General features: G+C 46.0%; 1 protein-coding gene across 2 annotated transcripts in view; it reads left to right on the forward strand.

The window, feature by feature from the left end:
- Window positions 1-22,789, forward strand: part of PRKRA (protein activator of interferon induced protein kinase EIF2AK2) — a 700,997-nt gene that overhangs the window by 23,356 nt on the left and 654,852 nt on the right. For both annotated transcript variants that reach the window (XM_069616107.1, XM_069616108.1), the window contains exon 2: window positions 16,870-17,039. In XM_069616107.1, the coding sequence (XP_069472208.1) occupies window positions 16,870-17,039 (170 nt within the window). The remainder of the gene's footprint in view (window positions 1-16,869; window positions 17,040-22,789) is intronic.

Raw genomic sequence — 22,789 nt, forward strand, 5'->3', positions numbered from 1 at the left:
GCGAATACCCCTCCATATGTGCTTGTGTCTAACCTTAGCAGCCATACCCTCTATCGTGAGTGCGAATGTGAGTGGAGACAGGGCAACCTTGTCGGGCGCCTCTTCCTAGCTTAATGGTGATGATAAGTGGAGTTATTGGTCCTTACTATTGCTACCGGATTTGTATATAGCAGGCGGATGTACCCCAGAAACATTGGTCCAAACCCCAGTTTACATCAAAAACATGTAGTTCCAGGAAACAGAGTCAAACGCTTTTTTCTGCGTCTAGTGATTTTGCCGCCACCTTGGCGTTTGGGTCCATTTGTGAAGTAATCGCAAAAAACCTCCTAAAATTCAGTGCCGTTGATTTGGCCGGGATAAATCCTGTTTGGTCCGTATGGATTAGATTATTCATGTGCGAGATTAGTCGATTTGCCATTGCTTTGGCGAAGATTTTGGCATCTGAGTGGATCAGGGACAGTGGGAGGTAACATGCAGGGTCTTGGGGAGATTTGTGGGGGCTTTAGCAGGACTGTTATTATCGCCTCTCTCATGGTGCCCGGAAGCTCTCCTCTTTCGAGCACCTCTTCCCATACCTCCAGCAGTTTCGGGGACATCTCAGCTTTGAATATTTTGTAGAAGTCAAGCGGAACACCGTCTGACCCAGGGGTTTTACCCGCATGTAGGTCTGAGATCGCTTGTTCAATTTCCTCGGTTGTCAATGGGAGTTCCAGCAGGGTTCTTTCGGTTTCCCCCAGCTTAGGCACTTGAAATGTGTCCATGTAATTTTGTAACTCTCCTGGGGTCACTGTGTCTACATTGCTGTAGAGTTTGGTGTAGAACTGTTTAAACACCTCATTGATTGCCCTTCGTGTCGTTTGCGCTGCTCCATTGGGATCATTGATACTGGTAATATGTCTCGATCCTTGTTCTGCCCTGATTAGAGTTGCCATTGCCTTGCTCGCTTTGTTGCCCTCTCCATACTTCCTCGCTTTCATGGGTTGGGTTATGTAGTATAGTTATTTTTCTGCTAGGGCTCGAAACGTTTCCAGTTGTATTTGTATCCTTTGTAAATGTGCCTTCTCTGTGGACACGGGCTGCTGGGTCTCAAGGTCCCTAAATTCTTGTTCGGTCTAACAGAAGTCCCTTCTGACATCTCTCAGGGCCCCGTATGTTGTCCCCATCAGTTGGCCTCTCAGCCACACTTTGATGGTTTCCCAAATTGACTTTTGGGTCGGCACTGTTCCTGAATTTCGTTAAAAAAAGTCCACTATTTCCGTTCGTAATGGTTCAACCACCGACTCATCTTTGAGTAGTTCGGGCGGCATGCGCCAGGTACGCGTAGTGCGTTCCATATCTTTTAGGACCAGCTTCAGGAGGACTGGGGAATGATCTGACAGTGTACGTGGGTGAATTAAGCATTGTTCTGTTTCTGCAATTAATCTGGGAGAACATAGCCAGTAGTTTATGCGGGAGCTGGACCCATGTACCCCAGAGTAGAATGTGTATTCCCTTTTGTGAAAGTACAGTTTTCTCCAGACATCTGTCAGGAGGAGTAAGGTAGCCATTGCTTGCTTCAGCACTAGTGCTGCTCTCGTACATTGTCTGCAGCCTCCTGTTGATCTGTCCAATTCTGGGTCTAGTATTACATTGAGGTCGCCTCCCCATATTACCACTGCCTTCCCAAGAGGTGATATTAGTCCCACTATGCGCAGATAGAACTCCAGACTATCTATGTTGGGGCCATACGTGTTTCCCAGAATGACTTCTCTGTTATACAGCTGCCCCCAGATGATTACATAATGGCCATCTTCATCTGCCAGTGATTTAGAGATTTGAAAATTGACCCACTTGTGTACCACTGTGATCACCCCCCTGGCCATCGAGTAGTAGTTTGTAGCTACTTTTATGCGGCCTCAGTTACGTGCAAATACCTCCGTGACTTTCTTCGTGGCATGAGTCTCTTGTAATAAAAGTATGTCTATCTTGTGACGATTTGCATATGCGATTACCTTTCTAGCTTTGATCGGGTGTGCCAGTATGTTCCAAGTGAGCAGCTTAATGTCTTGCATATTTGGCAGTTACAGTGATGTTGTCGAAGGTGTGCTGTGTCCCTGTGTTTATCACCTCCTCACGTGCGCCATGTCCATCAGTATTTTGTTGTATGTCCTTCTCTTCCCTCTCCCGTATGGATTCAGATCCCATTTCAGCCTGTCTACCTTGGAGCCTCTTTTCATGCATTAACTCTTCCCTTTCAACTGGTAGGCAACTGGCCCAACTTCACCTCCTCCCCCCACCCTCACCATCCCCCCAACTGGACAGTGTAGATCCCCTGAAAATTCTCAACCTTTGAACGTTTAGGCGGCTCTGCACGGTTATTCTATCCTGTTTTGCGTGCCAACCAGACCGCCCGCTTGGTCGCTGCATCCGTTCACTTCTGTATCCATGAGTTTCGGATGGTTTAAGTGTGGTCATGCTCACAGCAAGCACTTCCTCTATATACACCTCCATCGGTGTGTTGATTTGTTTTTTGCTAGCCCGACCACCCTGATGTTATTGCGGCGGGACCTAGATTCCAAATCATCGCATTTCATTTGGACTAGTTTCAGGTTTTTCTTTATGGTCTCCATGTCTTTGCCCTGACTTGTGAGAATGTCTTCCACCGTACTTATCCTGTTTTCTGTTTCCAGCACTCGGGCATTCACTTTTTGGAGGTCTGTTTTAATGGATGATATGGTGCTCACTATGTCGTCTAGTCTGGTGTTTACTGCAGCAAATCCTGCCTGTAATGCCACCATGTAAGGATTTGATTGCGAGTCTGTGGTATTCTTTGAGTCTGGTGTGCCTGGTCGCGATGCACCTGCATTCTTGTCTTCCATGGCGATGTTTGTAAATGCGTCCATGGGTCCCTTTTTATTTGATTTGTTAGCTCTGGTCATGGGCAATCTGTTTTTGTGGAGAATTGCCCAGTGTTTGGGCAATATTGGTCGTTTTCTTTGTACTGTGTCCCCGCTGTTATCCCAATCTCACAATCTCAGAGTTCTCCTGGGGACCGTTCTACTTGCACCCACCACCCCAATGGGTATATTGACTCGTGGGCATGAAGTCTTGCGTACAGTCCGGGTACTTTGTGTCACTCTTGCCACTGTGTTTATTTGGCCTGTGTGATTAGAGAATGTGCATTTTCGCACACTGCCGACACCCCTGCAGTGCTCCCGGGTTCTCCCGCTGAATGGAAGAGGCTCTCCCTCAACCCGGTCGGCCTGCCGCTCGCCCACAGAGCACACGGTGGCCTTCGGGGAGGGGGCGCCCACACCTCCTACTTACTTGCGGGGGCTCCGGAGCCTTCGTTCTCGCGTTGTGCAGTGCCCGTTCGTTCCGGTGCTGAAGGGCTCACGTCTCGTCACCGCTGTCCCTCTGTCAATGCAAGTTGAGCGCAGCTGCTTCCCGCGTATGCTGGCGGGCCGTTTGAACACTGTAGGTGGGGGGAGGAGAAGCAGGCCACACCAACGCCTCTCTCCGCGGGGCTGTAGTTTGGATTTTCTCGGTGTTCACTGGTCGCTGAATCTTCCCGAGGGTGTTTTCAGGTGCACAATTGCTTCTGATTTCACGCCCTTTACAGCACTTAAAAATTGTGCTGATCCAGAGATAGAAAACTTATCAGGATTTTCCGCACACGGTGCAGCTACACAGCTAGGCGGCCATTTTCATTGGCATCCGACAGCGCCCCCTCGGACAAGTTGTTTTTGAGTGGGCATACCAAAGAGGACGAAATCTGTCTTGGATGGGTTAAGTTTGAGGTAAGCAGTCGACATCCAGGACTGGATGATGGCTAGGTAATTGCAGAGACAAAATATGTCCTGCATGCTATTTACTTGCATGTACAACTGAGTATCGCCCTTGTATTGGTAGATGGCTATATTGGGATCTTTGAGGAGAGGGCCCAGAGGCTCCATATAAAGCTTAGAAAGGATTGGTTGGTGGATGGAGCCTTGGGGGGTGAGGGGGAGACCTGGAGTTGCTAAGAATGCAACAAGTTCATCTGGAGGTCTTGGTGTCTGCCTGAGAGGTAGGCAGTAAACCAATTCAGGACCGTGCCAGAGAATCCCATCCTGTCGGCAAGGAGGGAGAGAAGGATGCAGCTGGGAGGTCAAGGAGGAAGAAGAGGCGGGTGTCTCCCTTATCCATGATTTGGTGGGCATCATCCACCACCTCGATGGTGGCTGTCTCGATGCTTCACTTGGGGTGGTACCCTGACTGATAGTCATTTAGGAAGTGGAGTTGTTCGATTCTGGCGAGTAGTTGTGTAGCAACTACTTTTTCCAAAATATTGCCAATAAGCGGATGGTTCGTAATGGGCCGGTGGTTGGCCAGGTCGTCCGGATCGAGGGTTGGTTTTTTTCAATAGGTCGTATGCGACCAGTCTTGCGGCTGTCTGGGAATGACCCTTCTGTTTGGGAGGCATTGATGATGCTGAGGAGCGCATTGAGCACGGGACCCATCCATTGTTTAATGATGGAGGCCGAGATTATACCATCGGAGTAAGAAGTAGGTATGAGGGATGCAATTATTTTTAGGAGATCTGGGGGAAAGAGAGGAGAGAAATCAGTCCAATGGGGCAGTGTGTGTACAGGGGGCGCTAATGCTCTGAGAGGGTGATTCAATGGTCTCTCTGATTTTTGTCTATTTTGTTTCTATTAAAAATGTGTTGATTTCATGCTTTACTACTTCAAAAAGAACTTTGCTCCTGTTCGAGGCTGCTGCAATGGTTGTGTAGTGGTAAGCAGCATTGGCCTTCCTAATCTGAATCCTACGGTTTGCGCAGAGAGATTTGTCGTTGGTGAGGTCTCCCTGGTTATGGTTTTTGGCTACCGCTTCCCTAGGGATCTGATTGAGCATTTGTTGGAGGCTGGCTCGATGGTGTACCAAGTGGTGGATGGTTTGGTTTTAGCCTGGCTAGTTTTTAGGGATGGCAGGAGTGTCCACCAGTTTCATAGCAGAGTTGTTGAATAATTCAAGGAGGCCTGAGGCATTCCCTGTGGTGGGGAAGCCTGCAGAGTTTGCTTCTAGCTCATTGACCATGAAGGATTTGAAAGCGCGGCGTTGAGTGTGGGGGAGTGTAGCCTGACCTTTCTGGACATAGTCGAGTGGATGACTGATAATGGGATTGTCAGAGCAGTCAAGTAGTATACAGTCTGCACAGGTAATGTGGGGAGATGATGTGAAGACTAAGTCTAGAGGGTTGCCATTTTTGTGCGTGGTGTGAGCACAATTTGCTTCAGGTCCATGGAACCGGTCAATGCGAAAAGTATGTGGTTTGTCAGCTTTTGACTCTGAGATGTGCACCTTACCTGGGTCGAGGGTCGCCTGTGGTCAGGGAAGAGGTAGTGTCTATCCTTTTGGGAAGCCACCTGAGGTAACGGGGACAAGGCGGGGTCTTTCCCTAAAGAACGATCCAGTGAGAGGGGAGAAAAAACCAAAAGGGGGAAAACCCTATGGCAGCCGATGTTTTGAGGGTGCAGAGAAGCAGCAAGCGGGAATCGGACGCTGTATGCAGAGAAGCAGGCGCAACACGCAGGGCTGCGGAGTTGGTTCTGCAGGAGAACGGCAGACACCAAAAAGCAAAGCATATAAGTAGAGTCAAGGAAGCAATCCGAGTGGGCTGAAGGATGAGCCTTGCAATCGGGAGGCAAAGCAAGTACGGAGACAGAATCCAGAGTAACAAGGCTGAGCAGGGAAGGAAACTAGCGTCACTGCAATGAAGAGAACAGTTGCAACGCACTTGCTTACCCGTCGGGCGGTCTGATATCCCTGCGAGAGCTGTTCCGACCGTTATGTTTCTGGCGCTGGAACATTACAGTGGCCATCTTGGAGAAGTCCCTGCGGCACAATAAGTGCCATCTTGGTTGGGGCGTGAGTCTCCACGGAGTCCAGGCAGGTTTGCATTTCTGCCTCGTGACAGTGACTCAGGGACGTTAAAATCTCTGAGATGACATTATTACCATGTGCTAATTTGGCAGAGGAGAGTAAGTTTGAGATCTCAGAAATAAAGGAGTAGAAATAAAGGAGTCACTCCTTTGAGGTGGTCTGTCGATAAGGTGGAAGCTGATGATTACTTGTGCGATAGATGGGACCGGCAGGCTAGTGATTCAAACAAGGCTGTTCTGGGAGAGTGGATGATGGAGCATGGCCAATTGCTCCTGTGGGTTTATTTATTTTTGCATTTGTTACAGCGCACAAAACCCTTGGGTATCTAGGCACAAGTTACATTAAGGTACAAAGTTACAAGTTACATAAAGCCTTAATGAATAAGGTGAAAGGAGAGGGGGGTCGGGAGATGCAGTAGTGGGATGGAAGAGTCTTAGGAGGAACAAAGTTAGTTGAACAGCCAAGTCTTTTAAGTTTCTGAGGAAGGTCCAGTAGGCCTATTCTTTTCTGTATGCTGGTAGAAGATTATTACAGAGTTTGGCAGCCATGACCGGGAAGCTCTTGCCCCCTACTGAGAGAGGCAGTTGAAGTTGGGGAGGGGGGGGGTGCGTCTTCAGGAAGTGAGAGTTTGCCGATCTGAGTGGTCAGGCCGGGGCGTAATTCTCCACGCAGTGTGAGAAGTAGGTCTGGGGATTGTTGAAGAGACATCGGTGGACCAGGGACAATGTTTTGAACTTCATACTTTCCTGGATGGGCAACCACTGTACAGCTCTCCTGGCTTCGGAGATATGGTCAGATTTGGAGAGATCAATGGCTGCTTGGAGGGCATTGTTCTGAATCATCTGGAGTTTGTTCAGGTGGCGTTCAGAAGTGCCGGTAAATAGGGCGTTACAGTAGTCGAGCTTGGCTCCTAGGATAGCTCTTACAATTGTTAGGCGGTTAGGAGTGGAGAGGAAGGGCCTGCTGGCATGAAGTAGTTTGGCTGTGTAAGTCGCAGCTGAGGCGATCGTATTCACTTGACGTAAGAGGTTGAGGTTGGCATCCAGGTGGACGCCAAGAGTTTTGGCAGTGGCAGAGGTGGTGATACGGTTACTATCGATGATAAACTCCTTGTATGCTGGGTGAATGTTGCGAAGCGTGGAGTTGGAGCCAACGATGAGGATTTCGGTTTTGTTGTCGTCGAGGCAGAGTAGGTGAGAACCATCCAATTTTGTGTGACCTTGTATGCAGAGTTTATGGTGGCCGAGTACTGGGAGTATGATGAGAGGAGGATAAGGAGCTGCGTGTCGTCGGCGTAGTTCGTGTATGATATGCCTAGTATGTCAAGATGGGGTTTTGTATAAATGTTGTAGAGGGCGGGGGAGAGGCAGGAACTCTGGGGGACTCCACAGGTGACAGGAGTAGATTCAGCGGAAAAGTCATTGATGAAGACACGTTCTTCTGTTGATGATTTCATGTGTGTTATGTAGCAGTGAAACAAAAGTATTTTTCTCCATAAATTTCTCCCTGATTTCTTTTGCGCAGTGGATAAAGTAGGCATGACAGCTGGATACACAATATATTCTACCAATAACCACCCCCCATTAACATCTAGTGTGATAAAATGAATATTGCATACATAAAAGTTTGGGTCATGTACCATTCTTTCCTTTTCCTCTTTGGATGAACTGTTGACATAGCATATTGTCAACCACGTGATGGGTAAGGCAAAGGAACAGGCTGCAATAATACTGCAATTTTCTGGAGTCTCTTTTTTTTTCTTTTCTATCTCACCCCTTAGATCATCCAAAAGACGGTGGGCTTGCCACCTGGCCGCAATTCTTCAGGAACACATTTTCTTTTCTTTTCAGTCTGTAGTTCCGCTTACAGCTTCCTGGGTCTCAAGTTGTATTTTCATTCTTCTTTTGGTCCCCTAATGTCCTCAGGCACACTGTTTTTATAATAATCGTCACTAGTTTCATCACCCAGAGGTGGTTTTTGGGTTTCCTTACTGGCCAATGTTCTATCCACAAGAGCATGTATCAATGCGCAGGGTGCACGCTTCATGTGACTGGTGTGGATCCAGCTTTTATGGCCACTGCACTTCACAGTAGTCTGAGTGGTCAATGGCACCTGTGCCAGACCCTTCCAGTGGTTCTGGCAATTTGTCAGTGAACAGTTTGAGAAGAACAGATCATGTTTTAGTCCACTCCTTACAGTAATCTATCAACAAAGGGTAAGGTACAGTGCTTAAACGCTTTGGATTTGGCACACCCCACACATTAGTTTCCTGGCCCATGACTACTTCGTACGGAGTTAATCCAACACCTGAATGTACAATATTTTTAATTGAGAACAATGCCAGCGGAAGTGCATCTACCCATCCTAGGGTGCTACTGGCTCAGATTTTTGCCTGAGGCCTAATGCCTTACATACCAAATCCATAGTGGTATTTAACAAAATGAACCCCGTTATCACTCCAAACTGTGTGTGGCAACCGAAATCGGGGGGAAATATTCCTTAACTAACGCCTTTGAAGTGCTCAAAGCAGTATTATCCTTTAATGGGAATGCTTCTACCCATTTGCTGAAAATACATACTACTGCTAATGCATATTTCTTTCCTTGACATGGAGGCAATTCAATACAGTCCATCTGCACGGCTTCAAATGGGAACTCTGGAGGTCTAAAATGTCCCTTTTGGTGCGCCTTCCCCCTTACTAATATTGTGAACAGCACACACATGACAGTTTCTACAATATGCAATAGCTGCTTGCCTTCATTTAGTGTTACACCATACTGTGGTTAACAGACTAAACGTACCATCTACATGAGATGGACCATGGGCATGAGACAACATTAGGGGTATATATTTATTCGGTAACTTCCATCTATGTTCATTCCGTGAATCCACCCAACACCAATCAATACATGTTGCATGCAGTTTCCAATCCTGCAACTCTTGCTCAATGGCCTCAGCCTGAATGTTTCACACTGTCGCAAGGGTATTATCAAATACAATATTCTGTCTGCATCATGAGTGTAAGATACACAGGTGATACAGGGGACTGTGAAGTTGCCTTTGCAGTTTGGTCAGCAAAAGCATTTCCTCTCCCCATATCATTTACAATAGCCTTATGGGTGTTACATTTAATGACAGCCGATTTCTTTGGCAGGGTCAGTGCATACAATACATTTAAAATTAAGGTACCATGCTGTATCTTTGTCCCATTGGAAGTCAAAAAATCCTCTCTCTGCCCATAAGCGGCCAAAGTTGTGAGCCACTCCAAATGCATACTGACTGTCAGTAAAGATGTTAACTACTAGACCTGAACTTAACTTGCTAGCCCTAGTAAGGGCAATCATTTCAGCTGCCTGGGCAGAATGCTGAGGTACTCTACAAGCCTCAACAATGGTTCTCCATGTTGTATAGGCATATGCTGCCGTGGTAGTACCAATTGGTAATTTATAACACGACCCATCTAAAAATAATGTACCATCAGGTTTATCAATTGGAGTATCCAACAAGTCTACCCGTCCCTTCGTCTCCTCATCTGTTATTAATATACAATCATGCATTACTTTTGATTCATCTGATGGGATGGGTAGCAATGTGGCAGGATTTAAAGTGTTACATCGTTGTATGACAATATTTGGGGCCAATAAGGTCAGCTCATATTTTGTCAACCTGGCATTTGTCAGGTGCTGTGTATTAGTTATATTCAATAAAATATCAATTGTATGTGGCACAGACAATGTGACTTGATGTCCCAATATTATGGTATTGGCTTGCTTCATAGAAATGGCTGCATCCGCCGCACCCCTTAAACAATTTGTAAGTGCTTTAACCACTGGGTCCAATGTGGAAGAAAAATATGCACATGGTCTGTTTTTTCCCCCTTGTTGTTGAGTTAGTACAGATAACACACAGCCTTGCTTTTCATGCACAAACAAAATAAAGGTTTTGGTGCAATCGGGGATGCCGAACACGGGCGAGTTACACAATGCAGATTTTAGAACATCAAAACTCTCTTGCTGAGCAGCAGTCCATGGCAAGGGAACTTGGGCGCTGCTCAGTGTTAGTTCTAAAAGTGGTTTTGCTAAAAGTGAAAAATTGGGAATCCATTGCCCACAGAATGAAATCACCCCCTAATAACCTCTGACATCTTTCTGTGTGATAGGAACAGGTATTTTCATTATAACCTCTATACGCTCTGCGTGTAATCTACCCTCTCATTTTGACAACAAATGTCCTAAATAGGTGACCTGAGTTTTGCTAAACAGGAATTTCTTTAGACACTTCGTGTTCCAGTGGCACTAAAATCAGTAACAACCGTACGGTGCAATCTATGCATTGCTCTAGGGTATCTGCAACTATCAACAAATCATCAACATATTGAAGCAGTGTAGTATTTGTAGTTGGCGTGAACATGTTTAGCTGTATTTTGAGTGCTTGGCTGTAAATACTTGGGCTTTCACTGTTACCTTGGGGGCGCTACAGAAGGTGTTGGACCGCCCCTCCACATTGAAGGCAAATAAATACTGCCTGTCTTCATGGATCGGAATGCAAAAGAAAGCATTTTTAATGTCTACTACTGTGAAATACTGAGCTGAAGGTGGTATCATGTAAACAAAGAAGTCATGTCTGGTACCACTGGATACTGTGGTTGTACGATTTTATTTATTGATTGCAGATCAATTATTATTCTCCATTCTGCTGGAACACGGGGTTTCCCATGAATTTGTTTTTGTACAGGAAGAATTGGGCTGTTACATGGACTACCCACAATTTCTTTTAAAAATCCCTTTAGCTAGAAAATCCTGTATTACAGACTTAATTCCTTCCAGTCCCTCCTTGGGTATTTTATACAGCGGAATCCGTGGTAATATGGCACCGGGCTTGACTTATTTTCACTGGATCAACTACCATACAGCCTACATCATTAGATCCAGTAGCCCATATCACAGGGTGAATTCCCTTAAACTCGGGAGGCAGTTCATTAGTAACGGTGACAAAACATTTTGAACAGGACTCTGCATTACATGTTAGGTATACCCCATCCGGCGAACAATAAATGTTAGCATGCAAATGTTTAAACCAATCCATTCCCAACAGATTTAAAGCACATTTATCAGTGACAACAAGATGTGCCATGCAAGATTTAGGACCTATGCTAAACTGTACAGGGTCAGATATTGGACTTTGGACCGGATTAGTAGAGAATCCCACTGAGTTTACTTTCCCGGAGAGGGGAATATGGGGCACTAATTTGTAGGAAATTGATGTGTTAGACGCACATGTATGAAGGAGGAATGTTGCCAGTTTGCCTGGCACTGTAGCTTTTACAAATGGCCCATTTGATTCTGCAGGAATACTTATGCGCCCTCTTCCCTCTCAAGGGCAGCTCTATGCTGGGTAATTCATGGTACTGTATTCATCCTTATAATAATCCCAAGCTGAATATTGCTGACCTTGCCTAGGTTCAAAATAATTATGCTGCTGCTCATTATTCTCTTCTACTGTCCCAGTCTTTGCTACTATGCTGTTCCCCGCTCGGTTCTTAAAAAGGTACCCCTTGTCATTCCTCGTCCATAAGAACGTCTGCTCCCTCTCTGGCGCAAAGGACACCCCCTTATCCAGTGACCTTCTGCCTTACAAAAATGACACCCAGTGTCTATCATACCTGCTCCCATATGTGGCAGGGCAATACCACTTCTTCCTCCTATATACATTATTTTTCCACTTGGCATTCACATATTACCTCTGCCTCTTTCTGGAAAAGCCTGTTGCATTAGTGCCCTTACTTTTAATTCCTAGCCATAGTCAAAATCTGGCCAGCAGTTTGAGTGGACCATGTAGACTCCTAGGTTTGTATATCATGTTTTAAATAAGGCAACAATCCTTCTACAAAATGGGAACGCCAGGCTTTCTGTCCCTCTGGTATAGCCATGTCCATTCCGCTAATTGAAGTAAAAGCTTCTTCTTTTCGTGCAAAATACTGCAAGGGAACTGCAGGGAACCACTTGCTGCAAACGTGTTATCAATAGTGCTGGGAGAGCTATTATTTCTTTTGCCAATTTCTTCCCTCTTTTTCCTACTGCCTCATCACCTCTTCCCACTTTATGACCGGATCTAAACTGTCCTGCATTCTGCATTGGCTCCATTATCTGCTGGTAGTATGCATGACAACAGCTGATCTATGTCTCCCAATGTGAGCAGACCTGTTTTAAGCACCCAGTCTGTCTGGGTGTACCACTGTTCTGGATTTTGTCTAATATCTGGATAATCTTTAGTAAAGGACCGTAATTCCATACGGTTCCAAGGGACATGAACCCGGTGTGTCGGATTATCATTGTCAACCCCAGGAACTTCTCTCATTGGGAACACTTGAGTTACCATAGACTTTGATGGGGCATTTACGATCCACAATAACATTTTTGAATCTATTGCAGGACAGAATTTTGCATCAAGTTTATACCCCTTAATTGCTTGGTCTATTTCCTGATAACCATCTGGCAGGGAATATACTTCATCCATAGCGTTTATCTTTTTATGAAATTCCCACATTTGTTTGCACAGCCTCTGTACTATTGCAAATGTAAGTGTATGTATACTTTAGCTTGCTCCACTCCTTCTACCCCATTTTTAATCCATGCTCCTACTACCTTTTCCATAGTTTCCATGTCGTGGGTTGTAATCCTGCAAACACGATGTGGTGGAAAGACCACCTTGTCATTAGGTACTTGATAGGGTGGTGGAGGAGGTCTTTTAACCATTAAACATTCTAACAATGGATCTGCTTCATCCTCTAAAGTCATTTTTGGTTTGGGCGCTGGGGCTGAGGGGTACACACCCTTTATCCTCATTGTATCTTCACGATCTCCCTCATCCCAATCTTTTTTCATCTCTTTCTGATTATATGCACACTCTTTCTCTTTTTCAGTTTGTGGCTTACGTTTCTTAATCTGTGCTTCTCTGATGGTTTTCTGTCTTGAAAAATCTTCCCATTGCTTGTATATTTCCCATTGCAGGGGTCTGATGACCTGATCACCCTTAGAGGCTAGTACTTCCCTTGAATATCCTATCTTTTCCAGATCAATAGAACCATGTAATGGGAATTGCAGGTAAGGGTTGTTGGCAGTGTATTCATGCCATTTGTTCATAAACATTACTACGCCCAAGCCTTTTTTAATCATTTATTCCCAGCCTGGCGTTCCTTCAAGTGGGGTAGACGCATATCTTTCTAACTTCTGTTGCCTCTTAAAACATTTTAACCCAATTTCTTGTCTACTTACTTTGTGATCACAAAGTTGCATGGATAATGTCTCACTTAAATGTAGTGTGTCCACAATCGATGCAATCTACAAGCTTATTTCATGATTCATCCATGCCATGGTTTCTAACTTTATATACACCAAATGTATATTCATTACTCGTATGCTTCCTATAGAAACATTACATTACATATTCAACTGCGTTACCCTATGGCCCATTAACAATATGCTCTCAAAGGGAACACGGCACTACATATAAAAGTGTGCTTCTCTATGGTACATTAACAGTATGTTTTCACAGGGAACACATCACTACGTATCCAAGTGTATTTCTCTATAGGTCATTTAACAGTATGCTTCCTATAGGAAATGCATTTAATTCTTAAAATTTCAGATCATACAATATTATTGTGCAACGGTCTCGCCCCTTTTTCTCAGTCTTCTGTTGCAGTGCTTCACCAGGAATGTAAATCCTCTTTTCACGCAGACAGGGGACCCTCAGTTGTAGAGATTGTGTGTCAAAGAGGTCGGCTGATGAGAGAAAGTGTGGCTGCTAGGAAAGGTTCTTGTCCTTAGAACAGCAGTGCGCTTCACCCCGACTCCCACCTTTGCCTGCTATCTCACCATGGCAGCTTAGTCCAACTGGATCTTTCTGCAATGAGGTCCCATCTGGTGGTGCCAAATGTAAAATATATAATAATAATGAATAACTATATTTTATTAAGTCTAACAAATAATGAAGCACTCTAACAGAGTATTATTCTCAGCGAGCAAGAGTTTTATTTAATAACAGCTGTAGCTATTGCTCAGTTTGGTGTAAATACACTTTCTGAGCTGAATTCTCCTTTAGTCCATCCTTTCACAAAGCATTTCAACAGCTGTTCACTTTGTTATAATTAAACTGAAGCCAGGGTCTGATAGTCTCTGCTACAGCTGCTCCTAGCTATTTTAACATTATCCTGTATGTGCTCTAGGACCCCCAAACCCAACAGCTGTGACTTGGCAAGGACATTCTGTGTGTTTGCAGGCTGAAGCTATTTAAAACATGTTTGCAGTTACTGTTTCACAAGAGACTAAGCTCATAGTTTTTGGCGAAACACCCCCACCCCCATGTCGGAGGTCACATCCCTCCCCTGTGGCCTCTGTCTCTTCTGTCACAGCGCCACATCTGTTTCCCATTAGAAACCTAGGATTCAAACTTGATGAACAACTTTCCTTATTGCAGACCCATAAATTGCTTAATTTTGCTTTCACCAACTCTGAGTACTTCATTGGGACCATCCTTTATTCACCCCTTCTGCAAGAACAACCGATGGTCTCACACTCTTGTATTCTCTGTCAGATTATTGCATCTCTTTATATTGGTCTCCCCTCCTTCAAGGGACACTGTGGCTGGCTCCCAGAGGGACATGTGTCTTTCTGGAGGTTCGTTTTTCAGTAAAGTGTTTTTTCCTTTGCCACATCCTATTTTGCCAGAGGACCCTGTGCACCATCTGAGGATACTGCCCACAAAACGACTCATCACAAGGCTGAGGAAGCTTTGACAATGAGAGTCAGACACTAGGTTGTCATGTTTTGGCTGAAGACTTTCATTAAATGAAAATGGGTTGGGAAATGCTCCTCTGACCCTATTCTGAAGAGGAGTTTGCCTACTTAAAAACAAAACTAAGGATCTGTGTGTGTCAGAGCGTCAATGACTGAAAAGCCACCCTTGTGTCCAAAATGTCTTATCCTGACCCTCACACTACAAATAAAACAATAAAAGTGTGCAAGGAAATGTCTTCAACATGATATTGTCAAAACAGTGTTCACAACTGAAAATAAGGATAGCCCGAGCAGGGTGAAAGACCTTGGACCCAGAGGGTGTTCCACTTTCCCTGGATTCTTAAGTATGATGGTAATTCTCTCTTTTACTAACGGTCCTTAGTGTCTCTCCTTGATCCACAAGGTTCCTGTTTAGGCAACAAGTTCTGTAACAGTGTTTCTTTAACACAAGTTTCATGTTTAGGAAGCACTGGGCCTCATTACGGGCCAGTGGTAACCCTGCCGGTGCTACCGGCGGGTTGCTGCCAGACCTGTAATAATTTACCTGCGCCTGGCCTCCCAGTGCCACTTTCTCATTATGAGTCCGGCGGCTGGGATGTCAGGTACTGATATATTTGTTAATTCCCAACAGGACTCTATGGGAGTGGGGACACGGGAGCACCGGCCAGTGCTTCCGTGAAGAGTCTACCTACCGTGGCCGCTGCGCCTGGAAGAGTCAGACCTGTCGAGCACAGCAGCCACGGCAGGCAGACCCATAGTTTGTCCAAAATTGCATGTGGTGTTCTTGGTTTGGTATATATGTTTGTGGTAATGTTTGCTCAAACTTTGCCCCATATTTGCATCTCATGGATCTGTAGCTCACTGGGGTTTGAATGTGTACTTTGTCTTTTCTGTATTCAAACAATGTTCTTGGAGTCTTAGCAATGGTATTACATTCACATTGTCACTGGTACGGTAGCTGGGACGTCCCAGGGTCCCCACTGGCTTCGGGTTGCCTAACTGGCCCACTCCAGTGTATCCAGTCCAGTTCACTCTTCTGCGCTGAGGCTTTCACTCGCTTCACACGTTGGAGTGATCAGATGTGTTTCTGGCTTCCTTCGCGGCTCTGCAGTCACACGTCTGCTTCCCTTCAGCTCCTTGTATGGCGAACCCTGCTTCTTCAAGCTGCCGAGGGCCCAGGAACTCACTTGCGGTTCCCAGCGTCTCCACAGCACTTCTGCTTCCGCACTGCATTTCTCCATAGATCTTAGTGGGGGTTTGACCAGAAAAATTTGAAGAAGAGGTTTCTTTACTTTCGCTACAAGGGGGAACACGCACCTGACAATATGCCATTAAGGTCTTGGTTATTAGAGGGTCTTCCTCATGGAAGAAGGTCTTGGGTATTAGAGGGTCTTCCTCATGGGAAAGGGGGAGATACCGAGTCTCGTCCAATGAAGTCATTACATCTCCCCGGTAGTTATCTCCTTCCATGTGATCCTCCCTCACATAGCCACCCCAGGGTCCAGATCGGGTAGCGGCTACTGTCCCCTGGCCACATGGAAGGAGGTCACTGCCGGCGGAATCTGTGATGACTCCATTGGATTCATCACAGCCTACAGCACCCAGGACTCTGTCTGGAAGTGTGGAAGCCATTTGGAGCACTGTGACTGGCTCCCGTAAGAAAACATGTGAAACACTACCTCCCTTATACGGTCTCCCCTGGGCGTTGAGCCCAGCCGTCTCCAGCCAAGGGTCAAAAACAGCAAAGGGCAGCTTTCTGTTTGGACCGATAAGGGCCTCCTATGGAAAAAAACCCTGCTCAAGCTGGACTTCACCAAGCTCACTCTTTACCCAACTTCTGCTTCTATGCATAGAAATCCTTGCACCATTGATTATCCTTTCGCTGCAGAGAGAGATTTGTCTTCTGTTTTTTTTTAGTATCTTTTCAATTAATGACCCTTGCAAGAAATTTACTAATGACCCAAATAGGTTGTTACTTTACTAACAAACGAGCAAATTGATACTCTTTTGGCTGTGCCATTTATTCTGTAAATGCCACTAAGCCATACTTCGTATGCGCTAAGTAGGCATTACTTTTGTTAAGTAAACACAATTTGGAAGAGGGGTTAGAGTGAATTCCTAAAAACCGGTTAACTAGTAATTAATTTCCTTTCCTTGTTTCCAGCTTGAATGAAATGATTGCAGCCCATCCAGGAAAAACACCAATTCAGTTACTGCAGGAGTATGGAATTAAGACTGGTAAACCACCTATGTATGAACTGGAGAAAGCTGAGGGCCAAGCACATCTTCCAAGCTTTACATATAAAGTGACTTTGGACGAAATAGTCTGCACAGGTAAGCCATAGTGTTTTCAATATCAAGTGTTGGTCTCTTTTTTTTAATTAAATGAGTATGCATTGATGTTGTTCTATTGTCAAGACTCTCAGACCCCTTTTTATTTATTTTAATTTTATTGTTTAAAGCGCAAACCTATTTTGATAGCAGTAGAGCTCTGCAAAGACTGTGGGTAGCCAGCATTTGGACTGGCATCTTTTCACAGTAGCCCACAACTGTGAGGACTGTGCGTCAATATATATGCGTCCATTGGCATTAGTCCTTTGTCAGGTGATGTTGAAAGAGCCATGATTTTAGAGTTTTCTGAAATTGAAGAAGCGTGGTGGCATTCTGAGCCGACAACGGGATCAAGTTCCAGATGGTGGTTGCATAACAAGAGAAGGATGTTTTGCGGGTCCTCTTTGCGGATGAGTTGTGATTAAAGCCGGTTGGTCTATTTGCTGCGTGAGGAGCATATGCCACCAGAAATGTGGAGCGTAGCCGCCAGGTAGGCTTGTCTGCTACTCGTGACGACTTTGTAGATGATACATGCAGTCTTGAACAGTATCCTGGCTTGGAGCAGAAGCCAATGTAGTTTGCGTAGGATGGGGGTGTCTCAGTCAAATTGCTGTGCTCCTGTAATAAGACGTGCTGCAGTGTGGTGGACGGCTTTTAGGGGAGCCAAGTGAACAGCTGGGAACCCTGCCGGGAGCATTTCTCCCATCGATTCATGAGACCACCCGGGCCTGTCTTGTTGTGGGCTGATGGGTTTGATTTTTTTGAAGGTTAGAGATTCTGAGCCAGGCTATTTGGGCCTTCCTGGCTATGTGTTTCTGGAAGAACAGGCTGCTGTCCATGGTGAAGCCAAAGGATTTTGCTGAGTCGGAGAGTTGTGGATCAAATCCTTCTAGGCACATATCTCTGAGCCATTGTTGGACAAGTAGTTCTTTAGCGGGCGGTTCGATGAGGACAAATTCAGTCTTGGATGGGTATAGTTCACGGTAGGCGGTTGACATCCATGTCTGGATGGTGGCTAGGTAATTGCGTAGACAAATTATGTTGTGCACACTATTTACTCTCATGTACAACTGAGTATCATCCTCGTATTGGTGAATGGCTATATTGGGATCTTTGAGAAAAGTGCCCAGAGGCTCCATGAAGGTTAAAAAGGATTGGCAAGAGAATGGAGCCTTTAGGGACTCAGCAGGAGACCTGGAGTCGGTTAGAGCGCAACGGGTTCATCTGGACAGCCTGGTGTCTGCCTGAGAGGTAGGAGGTAAACCAATTCAGGAGAGTGCCAGAGAATCCCATCCTGTCAGCAAGAAGGAAGAGAAGGATGCAGTGGTTGACTGTTGAATGCAGCAGAAAGGTCAAGGAGGACGAGGAGGCATGAGCTGCCCTTATCCATGATTTGGAGGGTATCATCCATCACCTGGATGGTGGCTGTCTCGATGCTACACTTGGGGCAGAACCCTGACTGATAAGTCACTTAGGAGGTGGAGTTGATCGATTCTGGTGAGTAGTTGTGAAACGACTACGTTTTCCAAGATTTGGCCAATAAATGGGAGGTTCGAATGGACCTGTAGTTGGCCAGGTCGTCTGGATCTAGGGTTGATTTTTTTTTTAAAAGAGTTTTTATGATGCCAGGCTTGAGGGTGTCCGGGAATGATCCTTCTGTGAGGTGGGCATTGATGATGCTGAGGAGCGCATTGAGCGCTGGACCCGCCAATTGATGGAAGCCGGGATTATATCATCAGAGTACAAAGTGGTTTTGAGGGAGGCAAACATTTTTAGGAGATCCGGGAAGAGAGAGGATAGAATTCGTCCCAGAGGGGCAGTATGCGTCAAAGGAATGCAAATGCTGTGAGAGGTTGATTCAATGTTCTCTCGGATTTTGTTTATTTTTTCAAAAAACGATTTGTTGATTCTGTTGCATTTTTCCTGAGTTGCTAACATCTCGGGGTTGGATGAGAGTTTGGTACAGTGCTTTACTACTTCAAAGAGAGCTTTGCTCCTGTTAGAGGCTGCCGCAATGGTGGTAAGCAGTGCTGTCCTCAATAATCAGATTCCTAAGTTTTTTGTGGAGTGAGATTTGAGGTTGGTGAGATCTCCTGGGTTATGGTTTTTGCACCACCTCTGATTGAGCGTTTGTTGGATGCTAGTTTGGGGGTGTATCATGGGGTGGATGGTTTGTTCTCAGCCCAGCTGTATTTTAGGGGGTCATGAGTGTTCAGCAGTTTCATAGTGCAGAGTTGCAGAATAATTCCAGGGGGCCCGAGGCATTCCCTGTTGTGGGGAGGCCTACACATTTTTCTTCTAGCTTATTGACCGGGAAGGTTTTCAGTGAGTCTCGTTGTGAGGGGTCGTTTAGCCTGCTTTTGTGGGCCGTAGTTGAGTGGGTGACTGATAATGTTCTCGTGTTTAGTTTTCTCACTGGATATCAAGCTTGAATCTGAAAACCTATAACCTTTTGTTAATATTTGTTGTAATCTTGTGCATTCAACATCTGCAGCTGCTGTGAAACATGTATCTCCTGTTTGCTGTCTGTGACATGTAGAACAGCTTTATGTTTGCTCGTGTGGTAAGACGCAATACTTATCAATATAACTACATAACAAAAGTACTACTATAGAACAAAGCATTAAAAAATAGGCCAGTCCTTGTTAGTTTTCAGCAATATATCTTAGCCAACAGCAGTTCCTTGCTGCAAGTGTTGCTGCCCGTATGCTGTGTTTTTTAATGAGGTCACTTTCCTCGTTTGTAAATTACTCATGCATTTTTCCCCCACAGACGTTTTCATCGATGTATTTATTTTAGAAAAATCTATATGTATGTTGTGTGTTTGGGGGTAGGGTGGTGAGTGGCAGGGGGGGTGGTGGTGGGTGGGTTTGAGGGTGGGTGGGGCTGAAAGACCAAATAAATATCGAGGCTTAGTACCACAAAGGAAATACGCCAATTACGGTTTGACAAGATACAAGTATCTTTTATTTCTGTACAGTCAAAACAAAACTGATAGCTATCTGGCCCCCAACACCTCACAGTGTGTACTAGCAGACACAGTCAGGGGTGAGAGTGCTGGACATCTAAACACAGCAAAAACAAAGAGGTGATGGCTGGAAGGTTTAGACTTAATCTTAACCACTGGCAATGCTCTGGGCAACTCTCCAGACCACCGTTCTTCGCCTGCCAAGCCATTACAGAAGGGAAAGACCATATGCAAATCAGGCTTGGCCCCACCCCAAGAGGGGCAGTCCAGCCCGAACTGCTAGGCCACATCCCTTCTGCACGAGACCACAAGCATCCCCAAACATGTTTCGCCCTTGTTGGGGCTCATCAGTGAGGAGTAGCCTGGGTCTCTAGGCCCAGCAGGCACGGGACCCACGTCTGGGCATACCCGTCCCACTCGGGGTGACATAGCAAAAACAAAGAGGTGATGGCTGGAAGGTTTAGACTTAATCTTAACCACTGGCAATGCTCTGGGCAACTCTCCAGACCACCGTTCTTCGCCTGCCAAGCCATTACAGAAGGGAAAGACCATATGCAAATCAGGCTTGGCCCCACCCCAAGAGGGGCAGTCCAGCCCGAACTGCTAGGCCACATCCCTTCTGCACGAGACCACAAGCATCCCCAAACATGTTTCGCCCTTGTTGGGGCTCATCAGTGAGGAGTAGCCTGGGTCTCTAGGCCCAGCAGGCACGGGACCCACGTCTGGGCATACCCGTCCCACTCGGGGTGCCTGCTGGGCCTAGAGACCCAAGCTACTCCTCACTGATGAGCCCCAACAAGGGCGAAACATGTTTGGGGATGCTTGTGGTCTCGTGCAGAGGGGATGTGGCCTAGCAGTTCGGGCTGGACTGCCCCTTTTGGGGTGGGGCCAAGCCTGATTTGCATATGGTCTTTCCCTTCTGTAATGGTTTGGCAGGCGAAGAACGGTGGTCTGGAGGGTTGCCCAGAGCGTTGCCAGTGGTTAAGATTAATTCTAAACCTTCCAGCCATCACCTCTTTGTTTTTGCTATGTCACCCCGAGTGGGACGGGTATGCCCAGACGTGGGTCCCGTGCCTGCTGGGCCTAGAGACCCAAGCTACTCCTCACTGATGAGCCCCAACAAGGGCGAAACATGTTTGGGGATGCTTGTGGTCTCGTGCAGAAGGGATGTGGCCTAGCAGTTCGGGCTGGACTGCCCCTTTTGGGGTGGGGCCAAGCCTGATTTGCATATGGTCTTTCCCTTCTGTAATGGTTTGGCAGGCGAAGAACGGTGGTCTGGAGGGTTGCCCAGAGCGTTGCCAGTGGTTAAGATTAATTCTAAACCTTCCAGCCATCACCTCTTTGTTTTTGCTATGTCACCCCGAGTGGGACGGGTATGCCCAGACGTGGGTCCCGTGCCTGCTGGGCCTAGAGACCCAAGCTACTCCTCACTGATGAGCCCCAAAAAGGGCGAAACATGTTTGGGGATGCTTGTGGTCTCGTGCAGAGGGGATGTGGCCTAGCAGTTCGGGCTGGACTGCCCCTTTTGGGGTGGGGCCAAGCCTGATTTGCATATGGTCTTTCCCTTCTGTAATGGTTTGGCAGGCGAAGAACGGTGGTCTGGAGGGTTGCCCAGAGCGTTGCCAGTGGTTAAGATTAATTCTAAACCTTCCAGCCATCACCTCTTTGTTTTTGCTATGTCACCCCGAGTGGGACGGGTATGCCCAGACGTGGGTCCCGTGCCTGCTGGGCCTAGAGACCCAAGCTACTCCTCACTGATGAGCCCCAACAAGGGCGAAACATGTTTGGGGATGCTTGTGGTCTCGTGCAGAGGGGATGTGGCCTAGCAGTTCGGGCTGGACTGCCCCTTTTGGGGTGGGGCCAAGCCTGATTTGCATATGGTCTTTCCCTTCTGTAATGGTTTGGCAGGCGAAGAACGGTGGTCTGGAGGGTTGCCCAGAGCGTTGCCAGTGGTTAAGATTAATTCTAAACCTTCCAGCCATCACCTCTTTGTTTTTGCTACATCTAAACACAGACATATTTATACCATTTTTCAAAACATTGTTCAGCCTCTCTCCAAGCTAATAATTCACCTGCTAGAGTTCGTTCTCAGTTAACATGTCAAATATTACAATACAATACAATTACAATACAATCCCTTGTACATGGGATTAAAAGTTTGCATGTCCATGAAGTTACAATGGTGCTGTTGGTTCTCTGATCCACGGTAAGCCTTGTTCCAAGAATCTCTACAATGCAGTTCAGCCAGACCACACGATCTGAGTTTGTTTTCCATTGTCTCATTGTTTATATGAGGATTAGGCTTGTGAGCGCAGACAACACTTGGATGGCAGTTCATTCGAGTCACAAGGTTTCTTTACATTGGTCAAACAGTCTGCTCTCGGTCAGCCTAAACATTAACAGAACTCAAAGGTTGTTCGGCTCGGCTGCATGTTGAAAACACAGTCCACCATTTTAGAACACAGAAACAAGAGTTGAAATGAAAATAGCAGACAATTCTTAAAATGGTGGCAGAGTTGATAGAAAAGTGGAACATTTCAAATGCGGTTTTCTGTGCAACGCGAAAGGGCTTAGGCCAATATTCATAATAAGGCGGTAATATACGCATACAGTTTAACAAACCCTCCTTTTGGCCTAAGCCAAGAGCATTACTCAAACATTTGTTTTACTCAAAACCCCACATATCAATGTCTGTACATACTGAATCACATTCTTCAGAAATCCATCACCATGAGTTCCTTGATAGTGATATCTTTCATTACAAAAGCGTTAGCAGTTTCCTTGG

Source organism: Ambystoma mexicanum, chromosome 9, assembly GCF_040938575.1.
Source record: "Ambystoma mexicanum isolate Mex_15411 chromosome 9, UKY_AmexF1_1, whole genome shotgun sequence".
In the NCBI taxonomy this organism is placed as follows: domain Eukaryota; kingdom Metazoa; phylum Chordata; class Amphibia; order Caudata; family Ambystomatidae; genus Ambystoma; species Ambystoma mexicanum.